The following is a 20,863-nucleotide window of genomic DNA, read 5'->3' as shown; positions in this document are numbered from 1 at the left end:
TGCAAAATCTGAGGTTTGCAACCATTTAAACTCTTTGTACATGAGGCCAGAGGAGGCTCCTCCGTTTGAGTGGAGGAGTGTAGCCCCGCCTGCTGCAAGCGCAGCAGGCACAGACGAATAAATAAAATTAGATGTTACTGTCTTTTTACTTTTAACCTTGCAGTGAGAGGTCAGGGAGCGGGCTGAATCCTGCAATTGGAGGATCACAGTTGCCCCTGCAGTGTGCATGGCGGGTTAGCCAGCTCTATTGCTACGGCCAGCCCGACATGCACTTTACGCACCCACCAATCCCATGGCAGTGAAACAACTGGGGTATTGCTGGCACAGGCTCCCAGCCACAAAATTAGTGCTGGATTTGCCTGCTCCCACTAATCCTGGAGCTGCTTTCAGTATGAGAGTTACAGAGCAATGGGGGAACCCGAACATCCACCAGTCCCGGGCAAGATATAGTACAAAAATAATGGTCACAGTGGAATTTTTTTTTCCCATGAAATTAAAACATCACGTTGGTAAATCAAATAATACGATTTATTCACATTCTAAATATATATTATATTCATATTTGATAGTCAATTCGTCTAGGTGGTTCTAATGGTAACACGCATTGCCTTTCTCATATAACTACACTCGTGTTCTCCATCACCTGATTAATAAGAACAATTAAATTACTCCTAGGTGTCTCCACATGTCCTGATGAAGACCCCAGGCTAAGGATAAAATAACCCATACACAACAAGGGGGTCGAAACGTCGATTGTCTTTCTTGTTTTGTCACGTACAGACAAGAGAAATTGATTTCCTGTGTCACGAGGATACTATGTAACTTGCATAATTTGCCTTCATGTGGCTCGATGTGCCTCTATCAGTCTGTGATGTATATATTGCACACAGTCTTTCCTTTTCTACAACCCTCACAAGCGCACACCCTTTTTGAGCACCTTCTCCTACCCTTTCTTGGAGCACCATTTTTAGAAATGTACATATTGTTTTGCTGTCATCTAAATAGGAATATAAGCATATTTTGAAAATGAATAAATCGTATTAATTTATTTACCAAGTTGATGTTTTTATTTCAAGGTAAAACACATTTCCACTGTGACCATTATTTTTGTGCTCTTAGTATGAGGGCAGCTCCAGGATTGGTTGTATTGGTGTCCTCTGAGCAGGAAGGAAGTCCTTCCCTTTGCTGCTCGTGAACACTGATCGGGAGAGAGGTGCGTACCTGCACGAACTGACATCTATTAGCAACCAAATGCTAAACTGTCCTGAAGACATTTCGGATGTCCAGAGCCTTACAGATCATTATTACAATTCAATGACAAACATTTTAGATGATATGGAACCTCTCCACCTAAAATAAGGGTCCACCAAAGACTCTAAGCCTTGGTTCAATGGCAGCCTAAAACGGATAGAAGCAATCTAAGACTGGCGGAATGCTCATGGAGAATCTTCCCGTCTCTTGATCACCTCAAGCACCTAAGGTCACAGAGAATTATATACAACAAATGCATTTGTAGTGTTAAAGCTAACTTCTTCAGGAATCAGACAATGCCAGGAACTGACCTAAAAAATGGTTTGAACTTGTCAAATCACTATCTAGCAGGGCACCCAACCCTCTATCTGGATCTATTTTGCTACCTAACTGCGAGTAACTGGCCTCCTCCTTCCATGAAAGTACGGGAAACATTGAAAGTGACTTACATTCTGAATTGTCTCTCCTCCCAGTCGTTTCACACATCAGCCCTCCCCACCCTTGGGTTTGGAGCGTCCAGTTGTCACCCCCAAAAATAATGCCGCGCAGCGTTCATAAAAATCAATTGATGAAACTACCATTCTAAAAATCCTATCAACATTGAAACCTTCCAACCACTTCAGCAACCCGCTCCCCGCGAATCTCTTCAAGGAGATTAAAACCTCTCATCTCCACTCTGGACCAAAATAGTAACTACAGCATAACTACAAGGTACTATACCAGACTGCCTCAATTTTGGACAGATGTACCCCATTCTCAAGAAAACCATGGGACATCACACTAACCTAAATAGCTTCCACCCTATCTCCAACATCCTGACAAAACAGAATTCCTCCTGCTTTCACCTCCCAAACAATCACTAGATATTGCAGAATGGTTGAAACATCTAAATGCCCTTAATTGCATCCCAGAGGTCATTGACTCTACGAAATCACTAGGGATAACACTTGACAAGAATTTGAACATGCAAGAACACGTCAGTGCACGTGCCAGAGTAGCTAATTTCCATATGAGCATCCTTATGAAGATTAAACCCTTCCTCCCCTTCGCGGACTTCAAGTCAGTGATTCAAGCCCTAGTTATATCCAGGTTGGGCTTTGGAAATGCATCCCTTTTGGGCCAGCCACGATCAAAGTTGGCCCCCCGTAAGGGCCTCACTTAATTCAGCTGCAAGGCTCATTACCGGATCCAAGCGCTACAATCGCATCACACCGGAATTGATATCTCAACACTGGCTCCCTCTTGAGACAAGAATTCAACTAAAAACTGCTTGCATGACACACAAAGCACTACACTACAACACCCCCAGGTATGTTGCACAAAAACTGGAGCTATCTAGCGTAGCTAGATCCTCAAGAAGCAATACATCTTTACATCTGAAACCCATGTAAATTTAAGAAAAAGAAAACCTACGACCGGGCCATCTCTGGAGCGGCCCCAAGAATTTGGAAATCCCTTCCTTCTGAAATCCGCATTAATCCATCATTGGCATCTTTCAAAGCACAAGTAAAACTGTTATAGATGAACAAGTTCACAGGTCCTTGGCGCATCAACCTTGACTATTCTATATTTGCTCTATGTTGCGCTGCAACTTAGCTTGTTATGTATCTTAATGTTTGTTTATTTTAATTCCTGAGGTAGTTCCTCACCCCATATTCTCGTACCACTGTTACATGTATTTTTAATTTTAACTGTTATTATTTCATATCAATGTCTGCTTTGCTTACCTCCTGTGCTCTGATACCCTCGTGGGTCATATTTGCGCTATATAAAACACTAAATAAATAAATAAATATGGTGGGTTTGGTGCAATAGCACCCCACTTGTAGCCACCACTGCATGAGGCCCTATCTTCTTAACAGGATAATGTGCATGCCATTATGATGGGTGTACCCTGTTGGTCACACATTCCTACGAGGCTGTAAAATTGCAGGTTATTTTAATAGTGTACATTTAAATAAATTCAGAGTGCACATAAGGGCATTACTGTAGATGTGCACTCATAGCTTTTAGTGTGTTTAGTTCATAATCTGCTGCACCCTGGAGGTGACACGCTTCAACTTTTAGAGATAAGGAGTGGGTCTAGGGGCTTAGTGACACTACTGTGTAAATGTACCTCGAACCTCCAAGTTTTAATTCCAATATAATAGTTTAGGGCTTTAACCCCCCTGATTGCATTTTCTGCACCATATTATTAAGTGCATCAGGCCCTTCTGGACTCCCCTTGTTGAATAACCAATATTGCTCCGTGCCATCCTAGTTGCGACATGCCCGAGCCTTCGACTTTCCTTCTGCAAATCATTGTAATCTGGCCTTTCCATCCCATTGGCTTTTCTGATGGGACTCTTTCTTTCAAATCCCAGAATGCATTCGATTGTTAAAGAAAAAAACAGGATTGGTATAGTGAGACCTTGGTGACTTGGAGTTATCTGGTGATGCAGTGCAGAAATTGCTACATAAGTTCACAAGCAATATACACTGCAGATTCCACAATGTGGATTTAAGTAATTGTGAACCAGGTGCCATAATGACTCTATTATGGTTCCATGCCCTTCTGTTAGAAATCGTATTCCCTTTATGCACAAATCCTGATATACTTGCACACTTAACGCGTACGATCTAACAATAATGGTCATTTCCACATCAACGGAAAGGAGCTCACACAGAGAGATGAGGAGTTTTTACATTCTAATGCCTAGCTTCTAACTAAAATCTTTGAGCATTGCCAGTTAGAGCTCGGTAGCAAACATCTGATCGAGCTCTGAAACATATCAACATTCTCCACTATTAAAATCTTTCTTTTACTGTTTTAGGCTCAGCACTGTGACGGTGGCTCCAGGCAACTGATTCAAGACTTGGTCTTCAGGAGAGAGGATGCTGCTATATTACCACCCAATTTGAAGAGTATTATGGAGTTTGGGTGCAAAACAAGAGTACGCCAGGCTAGAGAACCTAATGCACGTATCCAGTATTCAATAGCATCCTGTGCATGTCAAGCTGCTCTGCGACCTGCGGGTGCATGGACTACCAACTTTGGATTTAAGAGTCACAATTTCAGTATTAGGCTATGTGGTGGACACCATGTTTTTTTTGGGGGGGGGGGGGGGGCAAAACTACTATTGCTCTTTGTGTTCCTTATCATTAGTCAGTGAGAATTTCTTTATTGATTTCTGTTTTGAAAACCCTACTTCATGTGTTCACACATCTGGACAGTCGCAGGCTGGCTAAAGTCGTGCCTACTGTTAACTATTTTGTATCTCTTCTTCCGTGGCACCAGGTTTCTCCATATTGGAGTCCTTTGTAAACTGTTCGGTATGTTAAGCCAGTTGGTTTAAGTCCATTGCCTTATTAAAAGAAAGCCCAAAATTAGTATAGTTGCTGGTGCCATGGATCAGGTGAAAAAAACTAGTCTTGCCTGTCCTGTTTTGTTCCTAGTATTCTGGTACTTTACTTTTGTTTCCCCTGCTGTGAATGCCTGACTGCTAGTCTTAGAATGCAAAGGAAAATGCGGGGCTGGAGAACCTACTCACCGATGACATGGAACAGCTTGAGCTCTAGTGACTCTTGAGTTTGAAACCCACACGAATACAAGAGATGGATTAGTCCGATGGAGTAGTACTTAGTCACATGATCTTTTAGAGCCCCGCTTCATATTTGTTTGGGGTTGAAGAACTGAATTCTTCCTCTCTCAGTTATAAACCAATCCACCACTTGTGTCTGAGCCAGTCAGTGTCTGGAAGCAGGTAATAAGAGGGCATAAGAGAATGAGTGGTGTGTCATATCATCTGTAAATAAACTGTTCTTAAAAAGGTAGTCTTATCAAACCTATATTCCTAATTTTAGTGACCTCAGTACTACTTTTTATATTTTTTGTAAATTGAAATTTGAGAAAGTTCTGTAGTTGTAGTTTGAGCAGCCTTCTTTCTTTACTATATGCTATACCCTCAAGACTTAGGCAGAGGGTTCCTCAGTATCTATCAACAAAGACCCAAACAAGGCTGTCGTAAGATCCCTCACCCGGTAAGATCCCTCACCCGGAAAGGAAGAGAGACTCTGAGTATAGAGTGAAAGAGATATACTTTCCGTGGTTAGACCTACACCTTACAAGCAGTTTCCCGTGCCTGCCTTATTTACTATGAGGAAAAAAGGTTTATCCTCTAATTATCTTCCTCCTGGCAAAGAAAAAATACTATTTTCACTGTTAAACCCTAAACCACTCTAGCAGTGGCATGCTTTATTATCGGATCTCATCCCGGTCCCTAAAAACCAGGATGGGCTGAACTGTATTACGTGGGGACTTTGAATATTTCTCAAGCCGGGCCCCCAGAAAATAATAAGAATATGTAAAAATTCCTCAATCATGTGGCTGTTTTGGTATGATTAAAAGTTCTATTGTAAGGGGATACGGATATATTGGTCCTATTTCCCCAGTATCTGGTCGACATGTCAGCCCCAAATTAATAGGCCTTTTGGGTAGAAGGAGTTCATTAGGACACTAAAACGTTGCCCTGGACTTTTTTCAAAAACATCCAGGGCATGCAACATACTCATGCATACTGAGGGCCAGATGTAGGTGTCCAAATACCGGTCGGAAACGGCCGAAAATACCGATTTTCGGCCGTTTCCGACCGGTATTTGGACATTGGTATGTAGGGGAATGTAAAATTACAGAATCGGTAATTTTACCGATTCTGTAATTTGAGATGTAGGTAGCACTGTTTTCAGTGCTACAAGGGTTTACGAATTCTTAATTTACCACCAACTAGTAGGTGGTGGTAAATTAAGAAAACGATTTAAAAAGCATATTTTTTGCTTTTTAAACAGTGCCATGTTGCAGACATACATGCCCTAAGGGTATGTATGTCAGCAACATTTGCACCCATGCACAATTGAGGGGTGCAACAGGGTGTCAAAGTGACACCCTGCCACCCTTCAATATTTCCCACAATTACCGAATCGGTATTTACCGATTCGGTAATTGACATTGATTCCTATGGGCCTCAAGGCTCATAGGAAACAATGGCAGTTACAGACTCGGTAAATACCGATTCATTAATTACCGAATCATACCGATTCGGTAATTAATTCGGTAAATATACCTACATCCCGATTGCCAGTTCTTATATACCGAATCGGTATGATTCGGTATTTAAGAATCGGTAATCGGGGATTACCTACATCTGGCCCCTAGTGAGCTATATCTGGCCTTCAAATGCTGTATTTAGGTATTGATTCCTACATTGGAAGAAAAATAATGGTTGCCAGAGTGATGTCACATGGATGAAGGTCCTCATTACATAGCCCTTAGTTGTAGCATTTTCATTGCATCATGCTTAGTGTTGTAATCACAAAACTCCGGTTTACATGCATTCATGCAGTGGAAATTCACTGTTAGAAAAATTATAATATGGTCAAAAGACCAGGTGTTCCCCAACAAACCATAGGTGGAGTGATCACTTAATGCACTGAAAATCATTGGGGATGGGCTAAACACCCAGGTTTCACTCCTACGGAATTCCACAGAGTTACATGAAAACTCTGAGATTCTGTGGAGCTTCGCCAATAGGTGAAAATATGCATCTCACACTGCTCGTGCTGCAACTTAGCTCCAGTAGCATGAGCAGCACTGAAAAATCAGCATGAACACCATTAGATGGTGTGCAAGAGCGCAAGGCCCTTTGAGATGATTGTGTTGACACTCAAATAGAAAATCTACTCAAGCGGCAGCAAATGTACACAAGCGCATCTCCTTCCCTGCGACCGCACACAATGGGCCACCAAATCTCACTTACATTTCTGGGGCTGCAGGTAAAAACATTCTGCCAAGCAGCGATTGACAGGATTTGGCCGGAACTCGACATTAAAAGAGTAGCACAGAGTTGCCAAATGCGGCCAATTACACGGGCGGAATCAAACATTCCACACACTGCTAGAAATCAAAGGTAGTTAGGCTAACGTGCATATTTAAATGCAAGGATTTGCCCAATTAAGAAAATCCTTTATGACCACATGGGAGGAGGAGGACAGGGCATGCCCCTGCAGTCACACAATATAACCACCAAAAGTCAAGGCATCACGCAGGAGGGGAGGAGAAAAAACGTTAGTTAGAAACAACAAAGGTAAAAAGGAAACAAAGAACAGTGCAGGCCATGTTGAATTACTATAAAGCGAAGGGATTATCCCTGGTTCCTTTTGATTCAATTGCTGTGTTTCCATCCTGTTGGAGCTTTATGATTGCCAGCTTTATGCCAATTTTCTAAAGTTTTGATCGATGCATAGATGTTTTAATTGTTTGCTTTTGTTTTTTTTTTGTTCTGTCAAACCAGACTTTTTATTTTTACTTTATAGGCATTAAAAAAGTTGACTAAAATAGCTATTCTCTTCACTTACCCTAGTGAAACCGCATTTGTGAAAACAGCAACTTGTGGTTCATAGCCCAGGTATTATAAAATGGTAATACTTATCTCCAACTCATACTTTACATTTCCCGTAGACTTAGAATGTCTGATTCTGCAGCTCTGATTCAAGACCCTCTTGTTTTTGGCTTGTGTTTTGTGGGAGACCCCAGACCCACTGGACAACAAATATCACATTGAGCAGCGATAATTGGTTGATTGTTGTTTATCCCGAGACACCCATCTTTCTATATATGGTGCGTGAGGCTTGATAGAGAAGGACTAGCAGGTGTCCTCAGTTACCCTTCCTCAAGCCCTGCTGAGATTTGCTGCGTGTGGCGTTAGTGTCTTGCTGTCTCTCTCCCGGACCTCTTAGCCGGAGTGTAGATTGCCAAGATTCACAGATCATTGTAGGTGTCCTTGTTGGTTACAGGCAGTGCACTGCTGGATTGAAGCCTTGTTGGAATTGGGTTATGCCCACAACACTGATGGAAGTGGCCATTTTGGGAGGGACCATTGTGGCTTCAGAAAGCACAGATTGAGTACTGCACTCTGAATTTGCTGTGAAGATGAGGCAAAGCTTCTTGCTGGCTAGGAGATATCATTTTTGTTTGAGCTGACATGGGTAACATAGATGAAAGGGACAGTATCCCCTTTCCAAGAGAGAGAGGAGACTTCCGACTCTGAATGAGTTAGGGGCAGGGTGTGGTGAGAATCCCTTTGCTCTTCTTCACTTCTGACTAACCTACCTCATTGAAAGTGGAAAAATATTAGGAGGCACACGCTGGCAAGAGATGACATGTCTTGGAACCTGGGTTAAGAAAACTCATGTCCTTTCTGCATCAAAATGCACTTTTTGTGTTCAAAATAGTTTATACAAATTTTTGTTAACAAATAGACAATACAAAAAATAGTACAATAAAAGTACGAACAAGAAATATATGAGGAGTATCCATATCAATATAGTTTGACAGGTACAACATAATATAATATAATGTAATGTTACAAAAATTAAAATGGGAGGGAGAAGAAACAATTATACATATGCCATCAATAATCATAAAATAGAACTATTAATAAATAGAAATTATGCATGAATATCAATATAAACTTAACATATAAAAATACATTTTAAGAAAATAAATATTTATCAGTAGGTTTCCAGAATAAACTAAAAGAATTACAATCATGAATAACACCATTCAAGGGTAAATGAGCTCCCCTTCTAGTAAAAATAAAACATGACCACCAAACATGAACAGATAATAAAGAAACGTCTTTCCAACATGTGGTAATTGATTTTAAAGCTGCAGATAATAAAAAATAAAAAAGTTTACATTCTAAGTCAGTTAATTTATAAGAAAGAATAACAGATTTACAAATGATCAAATTAAATGATAAATCATCATGAATATTAAGTATTTTTTTATAACATCCCAAGCATCAGTCCAAAATTTCTAAATAATATTACCATCAAAAAGCATGTGTCTTGAAGAACCAGTATGTAAATGACAATGCCAACAGTTTGAAGTCGTGAGGAGTTTGGCTTTAAACAATTTCAATGGAGACCATAAACAATTATATAAAATATATGAATTTGTTTGATAAAGTGAAACAGGTAACCATCCTGAAATACCATTAAGCCAAATAGTTTTCCAGGTTTTATAAGATAAAGATAAAGAAAGTTAATTATTCCAAAATGTCATAAGCGTATTAATATTGTCACCTTTAAATGTAATATCTTTTTAATACAATATTGAAACAGTATGAGGCAAGTTAGAAAGGGTTTGAATATAAATTGATAAATCTGATTTAGCATTAGAAGGTATAAGATTAGAAAATTAATCTAAAATAGAATTGCATAAAAGTTCATATTTTAGGAAATCAAAGGAAGGTAAATTAAATCTCCCTTTAAAATAGATAAAAGCATTGTTATAACAAATATCTTTAAGGTAAAAAACACAAGCTTTAATCCATGAATGCCAATTTCTAAAATTTTTAGTAAGTTTTATATTTGAGTTATCCCATAAGGACATATCTTCAGTAATGGACATAGGCGATTGAAAAATTAAATTGAAATCACGTAGTATAAATTTAGTGGATTTCAAAATAGCAGATTTATTAAAAAATAGTGATTTATTGGACTCTAGTTAATAAAGAAGGTAAGGGAAACGGATCTATCAAACTTTTTTCTGTAGAAAGCCATGCAGGACAATTAATCAAATGAGAATGATTAAACCTAAGAAATCTGGAATACCAAAACCACCATTACATTTAGACAATTTTAATTTTTGATAACTAATACGAAGTGACTTATCGCTCCAAAGAAATTGAGTAAAAAGCCAATCTATATCTTTATAAAACTTCATAGGAAATTGGATAGGGATCATAGCTAAGGAGCAAAAAAAAAATTGGAGCTATAGTCATTTTTTTATTGATTCTAGTTTACCCCACCATGAAAGATGAAGAGAAGACCATTTGGATATTTTATGCTTAATGTAGATTAAAATAGACTCCCAATTTAATGATATTGTGGTTTTTATAGAAAGGAACACAAAATGCCTAGGTATTTAAGTGTTTCTCTCTGCCAAATTATATCTTTCATGGGTAACATATCTGGATTGCAGTGAATATTTATAGGAAAGAATTTTGTTTTATTAGTGTTAAACGTATTACCAGAAAGTAAGGAATAAGATGAGATAATCTCAAATAAAGGAGGAAGTGAGGAAATAGGATTACTAATAAATAACAGTACATCCTCTGCATATGCTAACGTTTTTACATTAACCCCTTTAATTGTAATACCAGTAATATCATTACATTTTCTAATTGAAACAGGCAAAGGTTCAATTACAAGAAGGAATAGGAGTGGGGAAAGGGGGCAACCTTGTCTGGTGCCTCTGAAAAGAGAAAATTGGTTAGAAGTTTGGCCATTAATAAATAAACGAGCTGTAGGATTAGAATAAAGAGCAGATATCATATGGATAAATATGTCACCAAAATTAAATGCATAAAGAGTACGAAATTAAAACTCCGAATTAACTTTATCAAAGGCTTTTTCAACATCTAATACTCCTACAGGTAAAGATAATTTGGACCCTTGTTCTATAACATGCAATAATATTCTAGTATTATTTGCGGAACATCTATTTCTCATAAATCTCTATTGATCTGAATGAATGATAGAATCTAACACAGAGGTTAACCTAGTTGCAAGTATTTTAGCACAGAGTTTACAATCTTGATTTAATAAGGAAATAGGACGGTAATTTGAAACCAGTGTAGGGTCTTTATTAGGGTTAGGTAATACAACAATTAACGCTTCAGTAAAAGAACATGTAATAGTCCCTGAAGAGCCAAAAAGGGTAAATAATTTAAATAAATGAGAATACTACTGTTTTCACTTTACTTTTTCTAAATATATTGTGCCTTTGGCACATCCTTGAAACTTTCAGTCTCCCTGCTTATTCTTTTTGCAACGAAATGTGAGTGTTTATTTACTAGCCGATAAAATAACACATGTTGAGATCGTTTTTGTTACACACCATTACCACCCAGATCTCAACTGGGTTTACAGGTGTACTCCTGTTGTTTATTCTTATAGCATCTGAAATGGCATGTGCACGTAGTACCAGTTGGGGTCAGTGTAGTGTAGTCTGACAGCAATGCAGGTAAGAGTAGGAATGTTGTTGATGTTGAGTACTAAATGGGAAGTGTCACAACCTTGGCCCTTCTCTGCATTCAACTTTCCTTCTAGTGCATTCTAAATAAGTGGGCAGAGGCAGGAATAGGAGCTATAGTAAGAGTACATAGTAAACGATGAGGACTGGAGGGGAGAGCAGAGACTGTGGTCCACAGTGGCCCCACTTAGTGTCACAGACCCAACTCCAGCCTTCCTGAGCCCTGATGGATACCTTAAGGAGAGGGAGAGGCAAAGAACATATTTAAAATTTAGGGTGATCAATCTTCTGGCTCTTGTTCTCATGTATGTGTTCAAACATTGGTAGTCTGACCTCTGTTATGTTATGTTACATGGGTATTTGTATAGTGCACATACACCAACAGGTTTCTTGACGCTTTGGAATGTCAGGTGAGTGCAGTTTAAGCCGGGAGCCGCTAGTTATAGCCAAGGTGAATAGCCAGGTCTTCAGTTGTTGTCTTAACCGCAGATAGTCTCCCTCAAGCCTGAGGAAAGCAGGGAACGCATTCCAGATCATCGGACCTAGGAAGGAAAACCGAGTCCCACCAATGCATTTACACCGGATTCTGGGCACCATCAAACGGTTCTGGTGCGTGGATCTCAGAGTCCGCTTGGGTAGGTGTTTGTTGATGAGTGAGACAATAAATCTAGGGTCGGTGTCTTGGAATGCTTTGAAAAGTATGCAACCAGCTTTGAACAAGGCGTGTTGCTCCACTTGAAGCCAGTGGAGGTCTATAAGCAGGGGGGGTGATATGGCAGCGTCTGTCCTTGAGATAGATGATTCTTGCTGCTTGATTTTGGATCATCTGCAGACGATGTCTCTGGAATTTTGTGAGTCCAATGTAGAGGGCATTCCCATAATCGATTTTGGAGAGTATAAGGGCTATGGCAATGTGGGTGATGGCCTCCTTGCTGAAAAAGCGTCCGATCTTGCGCAGTTTGCGCAATTGGACAAAACATGCCGATGTCACTGAGCCAATTTGGGTGTTCATAGAGAGATTGGCATCAATGTGAAGGCCCAGACTCTTTATAACTGGTTTTGGAGTGGGTGCCACACCTAGTTCAGGGGGCCAATAGGAGGGAGTCCAATAGTCAAGTTTACTGTGGTGAACTTTCAGAACTTAATTTTAATTGGTTTTCATTCATCCACATTTTGACGTGCAGCATAGAGCTCCTAACAAAGTCCTTAGATTCCGTGGAGTTATCAAGGGTGAAATTAAGCTGCATGTCATCATCATAGTTGAAGATCTTTACTCCCATCTGCTGTAGACCCGAGATCAGGGGACGTATATAGATGTTAAACAGAATTGGCGAAAGGGAGGAGCCCTGAGGAACGCCACAGCTCAGAGCTACCGTTCTGGACTTAAAGGGCGATAGCCACACTGACTGTTTAAGGTCCTCCAAAAAGGAGCTAAACCAGTCAAGTACTGAGCCCCCGAGACCCGCTGCGGCTCTGTAGAGGTTGAAAGCCTGGTAGGCCACTTATTTCTAAATTCCTATAACTGCCACTCTGGTAAATCACCCGTATGTGCATAGCTGTGCTGATTGCAGATATAGGGTGTAGAAGATGAGATATTTTTCCACTCAACCCCTAAAATATAACATGCTTTTGCAGGGTGCAAGGCATATCACAGTATATAACATGCTTTAAAGCTTTAAGCCATTAACATTTCATATGAAGGTGCTATAAACCAAAATCCTCAACATATAGTGCATTTAGACTGAAAATGCAAGTGAGCAGGTTAGATATTTGATTACCTTTGTTAGTAGTTTGGGAATATTAAGGGTATTCTGCCTGACCACAGGTGAGTGGTTTAAAAAAGGCGTACGCTTCTTTGGCGGACCGTTCCTGTCTCTACAAAATTCGTTTTCACATCTGCTTATCCAAGATTGACGATTCAGAAAAGGGGGTGGTGATGAACAGAGTGTCTGCATTAAGCAGACCACTCTTACCCAGTCCAAAGATCAGGGCTTGATCCATCACCGTTATTTAGCTCACTGCCCCATCCCAGCTCAGAACCTGGCTATATGCAAATTAGTCTGTCCCTGGCCCAGTGCATCATGGGAACAGGGCAGACCAAACTACCAAGCCAATTCTTCACCAGAAAGGAGACAAGCTTCCGGGGACCGGTTTCTGGCATTACAGCCGTCGTCGGCCCGGCTTGCTTGAATCCTGATGGAGCAGTGAGCAAGGGACTCATGTCTGAGTATACCCTGCCACACCTATAGTGGCCAAAAACGATTCAGAAAAGGGGGTGGTGATGAACAGAGTGTCTGAATTAAGCAGACCACTCTTACCCAGTCCAAAGATCAGGGCTTGATCCATCACCGTTATTTAGCTCACTGCCCCATCCCAGCTCAGAACCTGGCTATATGCAAATTAGTCTGTCCCTGGCCCAGTGCATCATGGGAACAGGGCAGACCAAACTACCAAGCCAATTCTTCACCAGAAAGGAGACAAGCTTCCGGGGACCGGTTTCTGGCATTACAGCCGTCGTCGGCCCGGCTTGCTTGAATCCTGATGGAGCAGTGATCAGGATTCAAGCAAGCCGGGCCGAAGACGCCTGAAATGGCAGAAACCGGTCCCCGGAAGCTTGTTTCCTTCCCAGTACAAGAATTGGCTTGGTAGTTTGGTTTGCCCTGTTCCCATCATGCACTGGGACAGGAACAGACTAATTTGCATATAGCCAAGTTCTGAGCTGGGATGGTGCAGTGAGCTAAAAAACGGTGATGGATCAAGCCCTGATCTTTGGACTGGGTAAGAGTGGTCTGCTTAATTCAGGCACTCTGTTCATCACCACCCCCTTTTCTGAATCATTTTGTCCACCATAAGCGTGGAAGGGTATACTCAGATGTGAGTCCCTTGCTCATTGCACCATCAGGATTCAAGCAAGCCGGGCCGAAGACGCCTGAATAGGCAGAAACCGGTCCCCGGAAGCTTGTTTCCTTCCCAGTACAAGAATTGGCTTGGTAGTTTGGTTTGCCCTGTTCCCATCATGCACTGGGACAGGAACAGACTAATTTGCATATAGCCAAGTTCTGAGCTGGGATGGTGCAGTGAGCTAAAAAACGGTGATGGATCAAGCCCTGATCTTTGGACTGGGTAAGAGTGGTCTGCTTAATTCAGGCACTCTGTTCATCACCACCCCCTTTTCTGAATCATTTTGTCCACCATAAGCGTGGAAGGGTATACTCAGATGTGAGTCCCTTGCTCATTGCACCATCAGGATTCAAGCAAGCTGGGCCGAAGACGCCTGAAATGGCAGAAACCGGTCCCCGGAAGCTTGTTTCCTTCCCAGTACAAGAATTGGCTTGGTAGTTTGGTTTGCCCTGTTCCCATCATGCACTGGGACAGGAACAGACTAATTTGCATATAGCCAAGTTCTGAGCTGGGATGGTGCAGTGAGCTAAAAAACCGTGATGGATCAAGCCCTGATCTTTGGACTGGGTAAGAGTGGTCTGCTTAATTCAGGCACTCTGTTCATCACCACCCCCTTTTCTGAATCATTTTGTCCACCATAAGCGTGGAAGGGTATACTCAGATGTGAGTCCCTTGCTCATTGCACCATCCGGATTCAAGCAAGCCGGGCCGAAGACGCCTGAAATGGCAGAAACCGGTCCCCGGAAGCTTGTTTCCTTCCCAGTACAAGAATTGGCTTGGTAGTTTGGTTTGCCCTGTTCCCATCATGCACTGGGACAGGAACAGACTAATTTGCATATAGCCAAGTTCTGAGCTGGGATGGTGCAGTGAGCTAAAAAACGGTGATGGATCAAGCCCTGATCTTTGGACTGGGTAAGAGTGGTCTGCTTAATTCAGGCACTCTGTTCATCACCACCCCCTTTTCTGAATCATTTTGTCCACCATAAGCGTGGAAGGGTATACTCAGATGTGAGTCCCTTGCTCATTGCACCATCAGGATTCAAGCAAGCCGGGCCGAAGACGCCTGAAATGGCAGAAACCGGTCCCCGGAAGCTTGTTTCCTTCCCAGTACAAGAATTGGCTTGGTAGTTTGGTTTGCCCTGTTCCCATCATGCACTGGGACAGGAACAGACTAATTTGCATATAGCCAAGTTCTGAGCTGGGATGGTGCAGTGAGCTAAAAAACGGTGATGGATCAAGCCCTGATCTTTGGACTGGGTAAGAGTGGTCTGCTTAATTCAGGCACTCTGTTCATCACCACCCCCTTTTCTGAATCATTTTGTCCACCATAAGCGTGGAAGGGTATACTCAGATGTGAGTCCCTTGCTCATTGCACCATCAGGATTCAAGCAAGCCGGGCCGAAGACGCCTGAAATGGCAGAAACCGGTCCCCGGAAGCTTGTTTCCTTCCCAGTACAAGAATTGGCTTGGTAGTTTGGTTTGCCCTGTTCCCATCATGCACTGGGACAGGAACAGACTAATTTGCATATAGCCAAGTTCTGAGCTGGGATGGTGCAGTGAGCTAAAAAACGGTGATGGATCAAGCCCTGATCTTTGGACTGGGTAAGAGTGGTCTGCTTAATTCAGGCACTCTGTTCATCACCACCCCCTTTTCTGAATCATTATCCAAGATTGACAGCTATAGGTGTAAACAAAAGCCCTAGAGTAGATGGGCAGGGAAAATTTACCATGGCCTTCCTGGGTCACATAAGCTTCTTAGTAGTTCTGCTTGAACCATCCACCTTTCAGATGGTATTATTGGGACTGAACACTAGAGCCAGGTACAATATGCCCATGACTGATAGGGGCCTGGCAAGGGTGTTTTCATTTCAAGCTTGAAGGAAGTAGGGCGGAAAGCATGGGCGTAGTTAGGAGGTATGGAGAGCTAACACAGCTGAACAAAGGTATCGCCTTATTACATTTTGTGTTAGATGGGTCTTTGCTATTGCCACATAGTGGATCCCTGCCTAGTAAAATCTGAGAGGTAGAAGCTTGTGTATTATAGTCTTGTTTGCGCATGGTTCTTCACCCTTAGGTGACCACTTCTACTTGTCAAATTGCCTTATTGACCCCCTCCCTCTAGAAAACCTCCCTGGATCAGAAGAGAAGAAAAACGTCTCTTATGCTTCACCTAATCCCAGGGCCTGTGGAGAGAATTGTCTCTGGCTCTGTCTTGAATTCTATGTCCATTCCATTAGGGACACACGTCTCTTCCTGAATCAAGTCTATATCGCTTCCGGTCCCTGCCATTCGAGCTGCTATGCCTCCGTAGAGCTTCCCTCCTGTTGTCAAAGGGTACAAATGGTCCTGCAACAGAGCAAACTGTAGTCTGCCTATAAATAAGATCAGTAAACCATTTAGATATGAGCATTTCTTCCATTTGGCCCATAGAAACTCCCTCCCTAGTTTGAAGGTTGTAAAAAGACTTGAGGACATAGGAATTTGTGCCCATAATGGGGATTTCCTGTCAACCAGTCTGATCTGGATGTTTTCTAGTGGACCACTAATGGGAAATTTCTCCTGCTTGCTCTTGTGCAACCTCCCTGCTGTGGCTGCAGGGGGCAGAAGATCCGGAGTACAGAGAAGGATGTGCTGCTGGACAGTTTCTCTAAATCATGTGAATGGCTAGGCTACTACAACTGGAAAAATGAACTAGGGTCTGAAAAACAAATCCCAAAGATATGAAACGTTTTTGTCAACATAGGATATCTGCAAAGATGGATAGTAGAGTGTTGTACGACTGGGAAAGGGGAGGAGGGTCTCAGTTTCAAACATCGTCTGCCCTAAATTAATTTTTCGCCTGAAGAATCTACTTATTGTTTAAATGTTTACCAAATCAAATGCAATAACCTTTCTGGGGCAGTGTTGAGAACATACTTTTTTGATTTTGATACATAAAGCTTAACAGTTAGTAATTTCAGTTTTGTTTTGCTACATCATGTTATTTCAGCATCTTATTTACAAAATTATTGTATTATTTTACACATGACATTCTTATCTGTCATGGAGTGACATGGACTGGAGATTGAAAGATTCGTATTTAGGTGTAATTGTTTAAGCTAGCTATTGCACTTGTGTTTTCCCGGAGGCCTGCCTAGCTGACTGTGCCGTGTTACAAAGGCTGAATCAGAGATTCCTGGCAGCACCTTACCTTCTTCCAGCTTACCTTTGAGGGTCAGGTAGTCTTGGCCTTGGGAGAGATCAGACACTGCTCAGACTGAGACGATGATCTAATCTCCCTCCAGAATAATGATCTGATTCCCTACAGAAAAAAAAGAAATCAACAGACAAATTGCGGGGAGGCATGGAGAAAGAGGTAGCCAAATGATGGGGGGAGGGGTGCAAGACAAGGGGGATTTGCATACATGGGCACCTTTAAACAAGCATAGCAATGGTGTTCTACGTGCTGGGAAAGGCCATGCCGAAGTATGTGTCATGATTCTGGGTGGAGTAACTCTAGCAAAGCTCAACGAAGGTTACAAGAAAACTCTGCCAAGTTACTTGGAGTTCCGTGACCGGTGGATTGTGTTACCTCGTGCTGTTCGCACAGATTTTTTGCGCCGGGTGTTTGTCTCACGCTGTAAAATCAGCGTGAACAGCATCATGCGCAACGCAAGAGGTCACCGCTTCTTTCTGCTTCTCGAGTGGAAGTTCTACCCGAGCACAGCTTCCTCAACAGGAATGGAAGGTTTCTCAACGCAAGCGGTAGCGACCATCTGCTGCCTGCGTTGAGAAATCGCGCTGGGAAGCAGTCTAGCATTGGATTTACCTCACTCGCGCTCGCCAACTTACCGTTGGTAAGTGAGATAAACACTCCGCACGGCACTCCGTGAGCTCCATGGAGTGCGAAAAACTCAGCGAACGGAGCTGAGTTCACCACCCAGGCCCAGTCATGAACTGGGGCAGTGTGGACCTGAAACTGCAGTGGCAAAATTTACCGCACGTTTCATTTTGTAAAGTGTATACGGACAAAGCAATTTTTATTTTATATAATTTTGTAATTGTTTATAATGACATGTTACTGTGTGCAACAGACATTTACGGTATCGTGGCAGTATTTGCCACCTGATGATTCTGCTGATGCTCAATAAAGAGGGGGTAATGGTCATTTGACTTTTTCATGGGCTAATACACAGCTGCAGATCAATGTACCTAAATGTATCTAGCAGAAATAATTTGCGGCATAAAAATTCAGTTTAAGATGTTTACTTTTCATTGTAAGAATTTCAAGCTTCCATCGAGTTAAAGATGCACATTTACACACTATCTTTTTTCCATGCTAAACTAGCACATATAATGATAATATGAGAAAAGACAATCAAATTAAGTTTGTTAAACAAAGTTTACAGAGACAAAAAAGCCATCAGCATCATTCTTCAGGTGCAAGGATGTTGGTGTGAGGTTATTTACTCAAAGTAAGCAATAAAAGAGTATATAGCAAAGGTGAAAATGTAGTACAGCGGTTGCAAATGATCAATAGTTGCTAACTATGATCTGAATCTAAAGTGTATTTGGGTAGCCCACACTCTTTATATTTTGTTGTTGGTGTTGACAAATATATTTTAGCCACCAACAGTGTATATTTGACTTCATTGGTACCCCTAGAGGATGTGTTGCGCACGATTGTCATGTTATGTACTGTTCTTGCATCTTAATAAATTGTGGTAGAACCACTGTTTGTGTTGCACTGTTCATTTATTGACAGATACGAAGCTTAAGGCCTGTATGGAAAGTATATAAACTGTATAATTTCTACTTAGGAATCTGTTGGTACAAGTAATAACTATTTACATTGACTGGCTGCTCAGGAGAGCTTGCAGAACAAGAGTATAGTGTTTAATTTTTATTTTTCTTCCTGACATGGTAAAAATGTGGACCGTTGCCTTCTAGTCCCTTCCCAAAGAAGAATCAGTGGGAATAGTGCCTACAGATGTTACTTGTCGTAGCACGGTTGTATGTCGGAACCACGAATTCCCTAACTATGCATGCCTTTTCAACCGCGTCTTAACCATACATTCCTTTACCACTCATGTTTTACCACTTAATTTCGTCGAAAAGGCATGATTGGCAAAGGGGTATGCGTGGCTAACGTCGATCCCCCTCCTCTCCACCCTAAGCTACAAACTCCAACTGCCCAGCCCTGAGGTCCAAATACCCCTACCCCCGCCCAACCCCAACGATGTCCCCACCCCCTGCTTTGAGACCTAAAACCCTGTCCCTTTACCTGACCCAGCCCAGCCCTAAACACTGCTCCGCCCTCCCCTAAGCCCTAAAAACTACCCCGACTTCCCATTCCCCTCCCCTGCCCTGAGGCCTAATACCCTAACCCCTAATTTTAAAAACTACCCCAACACTCCCCCTGCCCTAAAACCTACTCTGACCCCCCAACCCTGAAAAATACCCCTGACCCCCAGACCTGAAAACTAACCCCAACCCTGAAAACTGCCTCCAACACCCCCAGCCCTGAAGACTAGCCCCGAACCCCCAGCCCAGAAAACTACCCCCAATCCACCTCAGCCCGGATAACTACCCAGACCCATCCCCAAACTACCCCCTACCAGCCCACAAAAAGACCCGACCCCTCCAGCCCACAAAGGTACCCTGACCCATCCCACAACACTACCCTAACCCCCAGCCCACAAAAGTACCCCGACCCACACCCAGCCCAAAAAACTACCCCTGACCCTCCAACAGCCCACAAACCTACCCCAACTCACCCCCAACCCCACTTACCTCACCGCAGATATCTGCGAGCGAGGTCTTCCTACTTCCGTGCAATGCAGCCAGCAGCTTGACCCCGCATTGCCTTAACCACGCACAAGCATGGTTAAGGCATATACGTGGTTAAAGCAAGCATGGTTTAGCTTGCGGTGTCGGAACACTCGTGGTTTAGACCGCGGTCTTCCTACTGTTTCCCTCGTAACACTCTTGAGTATGTGGATACCAGACATATGATTTTTCAATGGGTTTTGTTACAGTACAGTTACTTTTCTTTCTATTTTGTCGAAATACATGAATTTAATTTACCATTATTTCTTATTGGGTTCTATTTTAGGTCCCTGTCTCCATTATTTTCTATTTGAGGGTGTTGCAGTATCAGTGGATGGCAGTGTGTTGTGCTGGATTTAATACTTCTTCTTTTAGTCAGGAGAAGCTTACACTCATAAATGTGGTTTTACTGCCTGTTGCAGAGAGTGGGCACATGTAAGGCAACACTTTTGAGTAACTGAACCCTCTTACATGGCGAATAGCCCCAAGTAATAAAGCTACTGAAAAGTGTAAGACTAAGCTTACACATGTAACTTACTCACATGTGTAAGTTACCTTAGTGAATATCCCCATCAGTGTTGGAGCATAATGTTGAGGAGTCAACTGGTTATCCTTGCCAATGTATATTCTGAAGTGTTGCATCTAACCAGTGAGCTCTCAATATGAATTGTAAATGTTCATTAAATAGTTCAGATATAAGTATTGCATGACTTAAAACCTTCCCCTGTTGAGCATGAGACACTCGCCCACTATTCTTTGTATGGGAATATATCACAGGAGAACTGCATGGAAAGAGGGTCTCTAAGGGGCCTAACTTGTGCAGGCGAT

General features: G+C 42.1%; 1 protein-coding gene across 1 annotated transcript in view; it reads left to right on the top strand.

The window, feature by feature from the left end:
* The window catches only part of IKBKE (inhibitor of nuclear factor kappa B kinase subunit epsilon), a 287,848-nt gene extending 282,784 nt beyond the window's left edge, over window positions 1-5,064 (top strand). Inside the window, exon 22 of the mRNA XM_078644578.1 lies at window positions 4,065-5,064. Coding sequence (XP_078500704.1) covers window positions 4,065-4,098 — 34 coding nt within the window. The 3' untranslated portion in view covers window positions 4,099-5,064. The remainder of the gene's footprint in view (window positions 1-4,064) is intronic.
* The last annotated feature ends 15,799 nt before the right edge of the window (window positions 5,065-20,863 follow it).

This window comes from Lissotriton helveticus, chromosome 5_1 (assembly GCF_964261635.1).
Source record: "Lissotriton helveticus chromosome 5_1, aLisHel1.1, whole genome shotgun sequence".
Taxonomy (NCBI): domain Eukaryota; kingdom Metazoa; phylum Chordata; class Amphibia; order Caudata; family Salamandridae; genus Lissotriton; species Lissotriton helveticus.
Note: the sequence above shows the minus strand (reverse complement) of the source record. Positions and strands in the feature narration are given on the sequence as shown.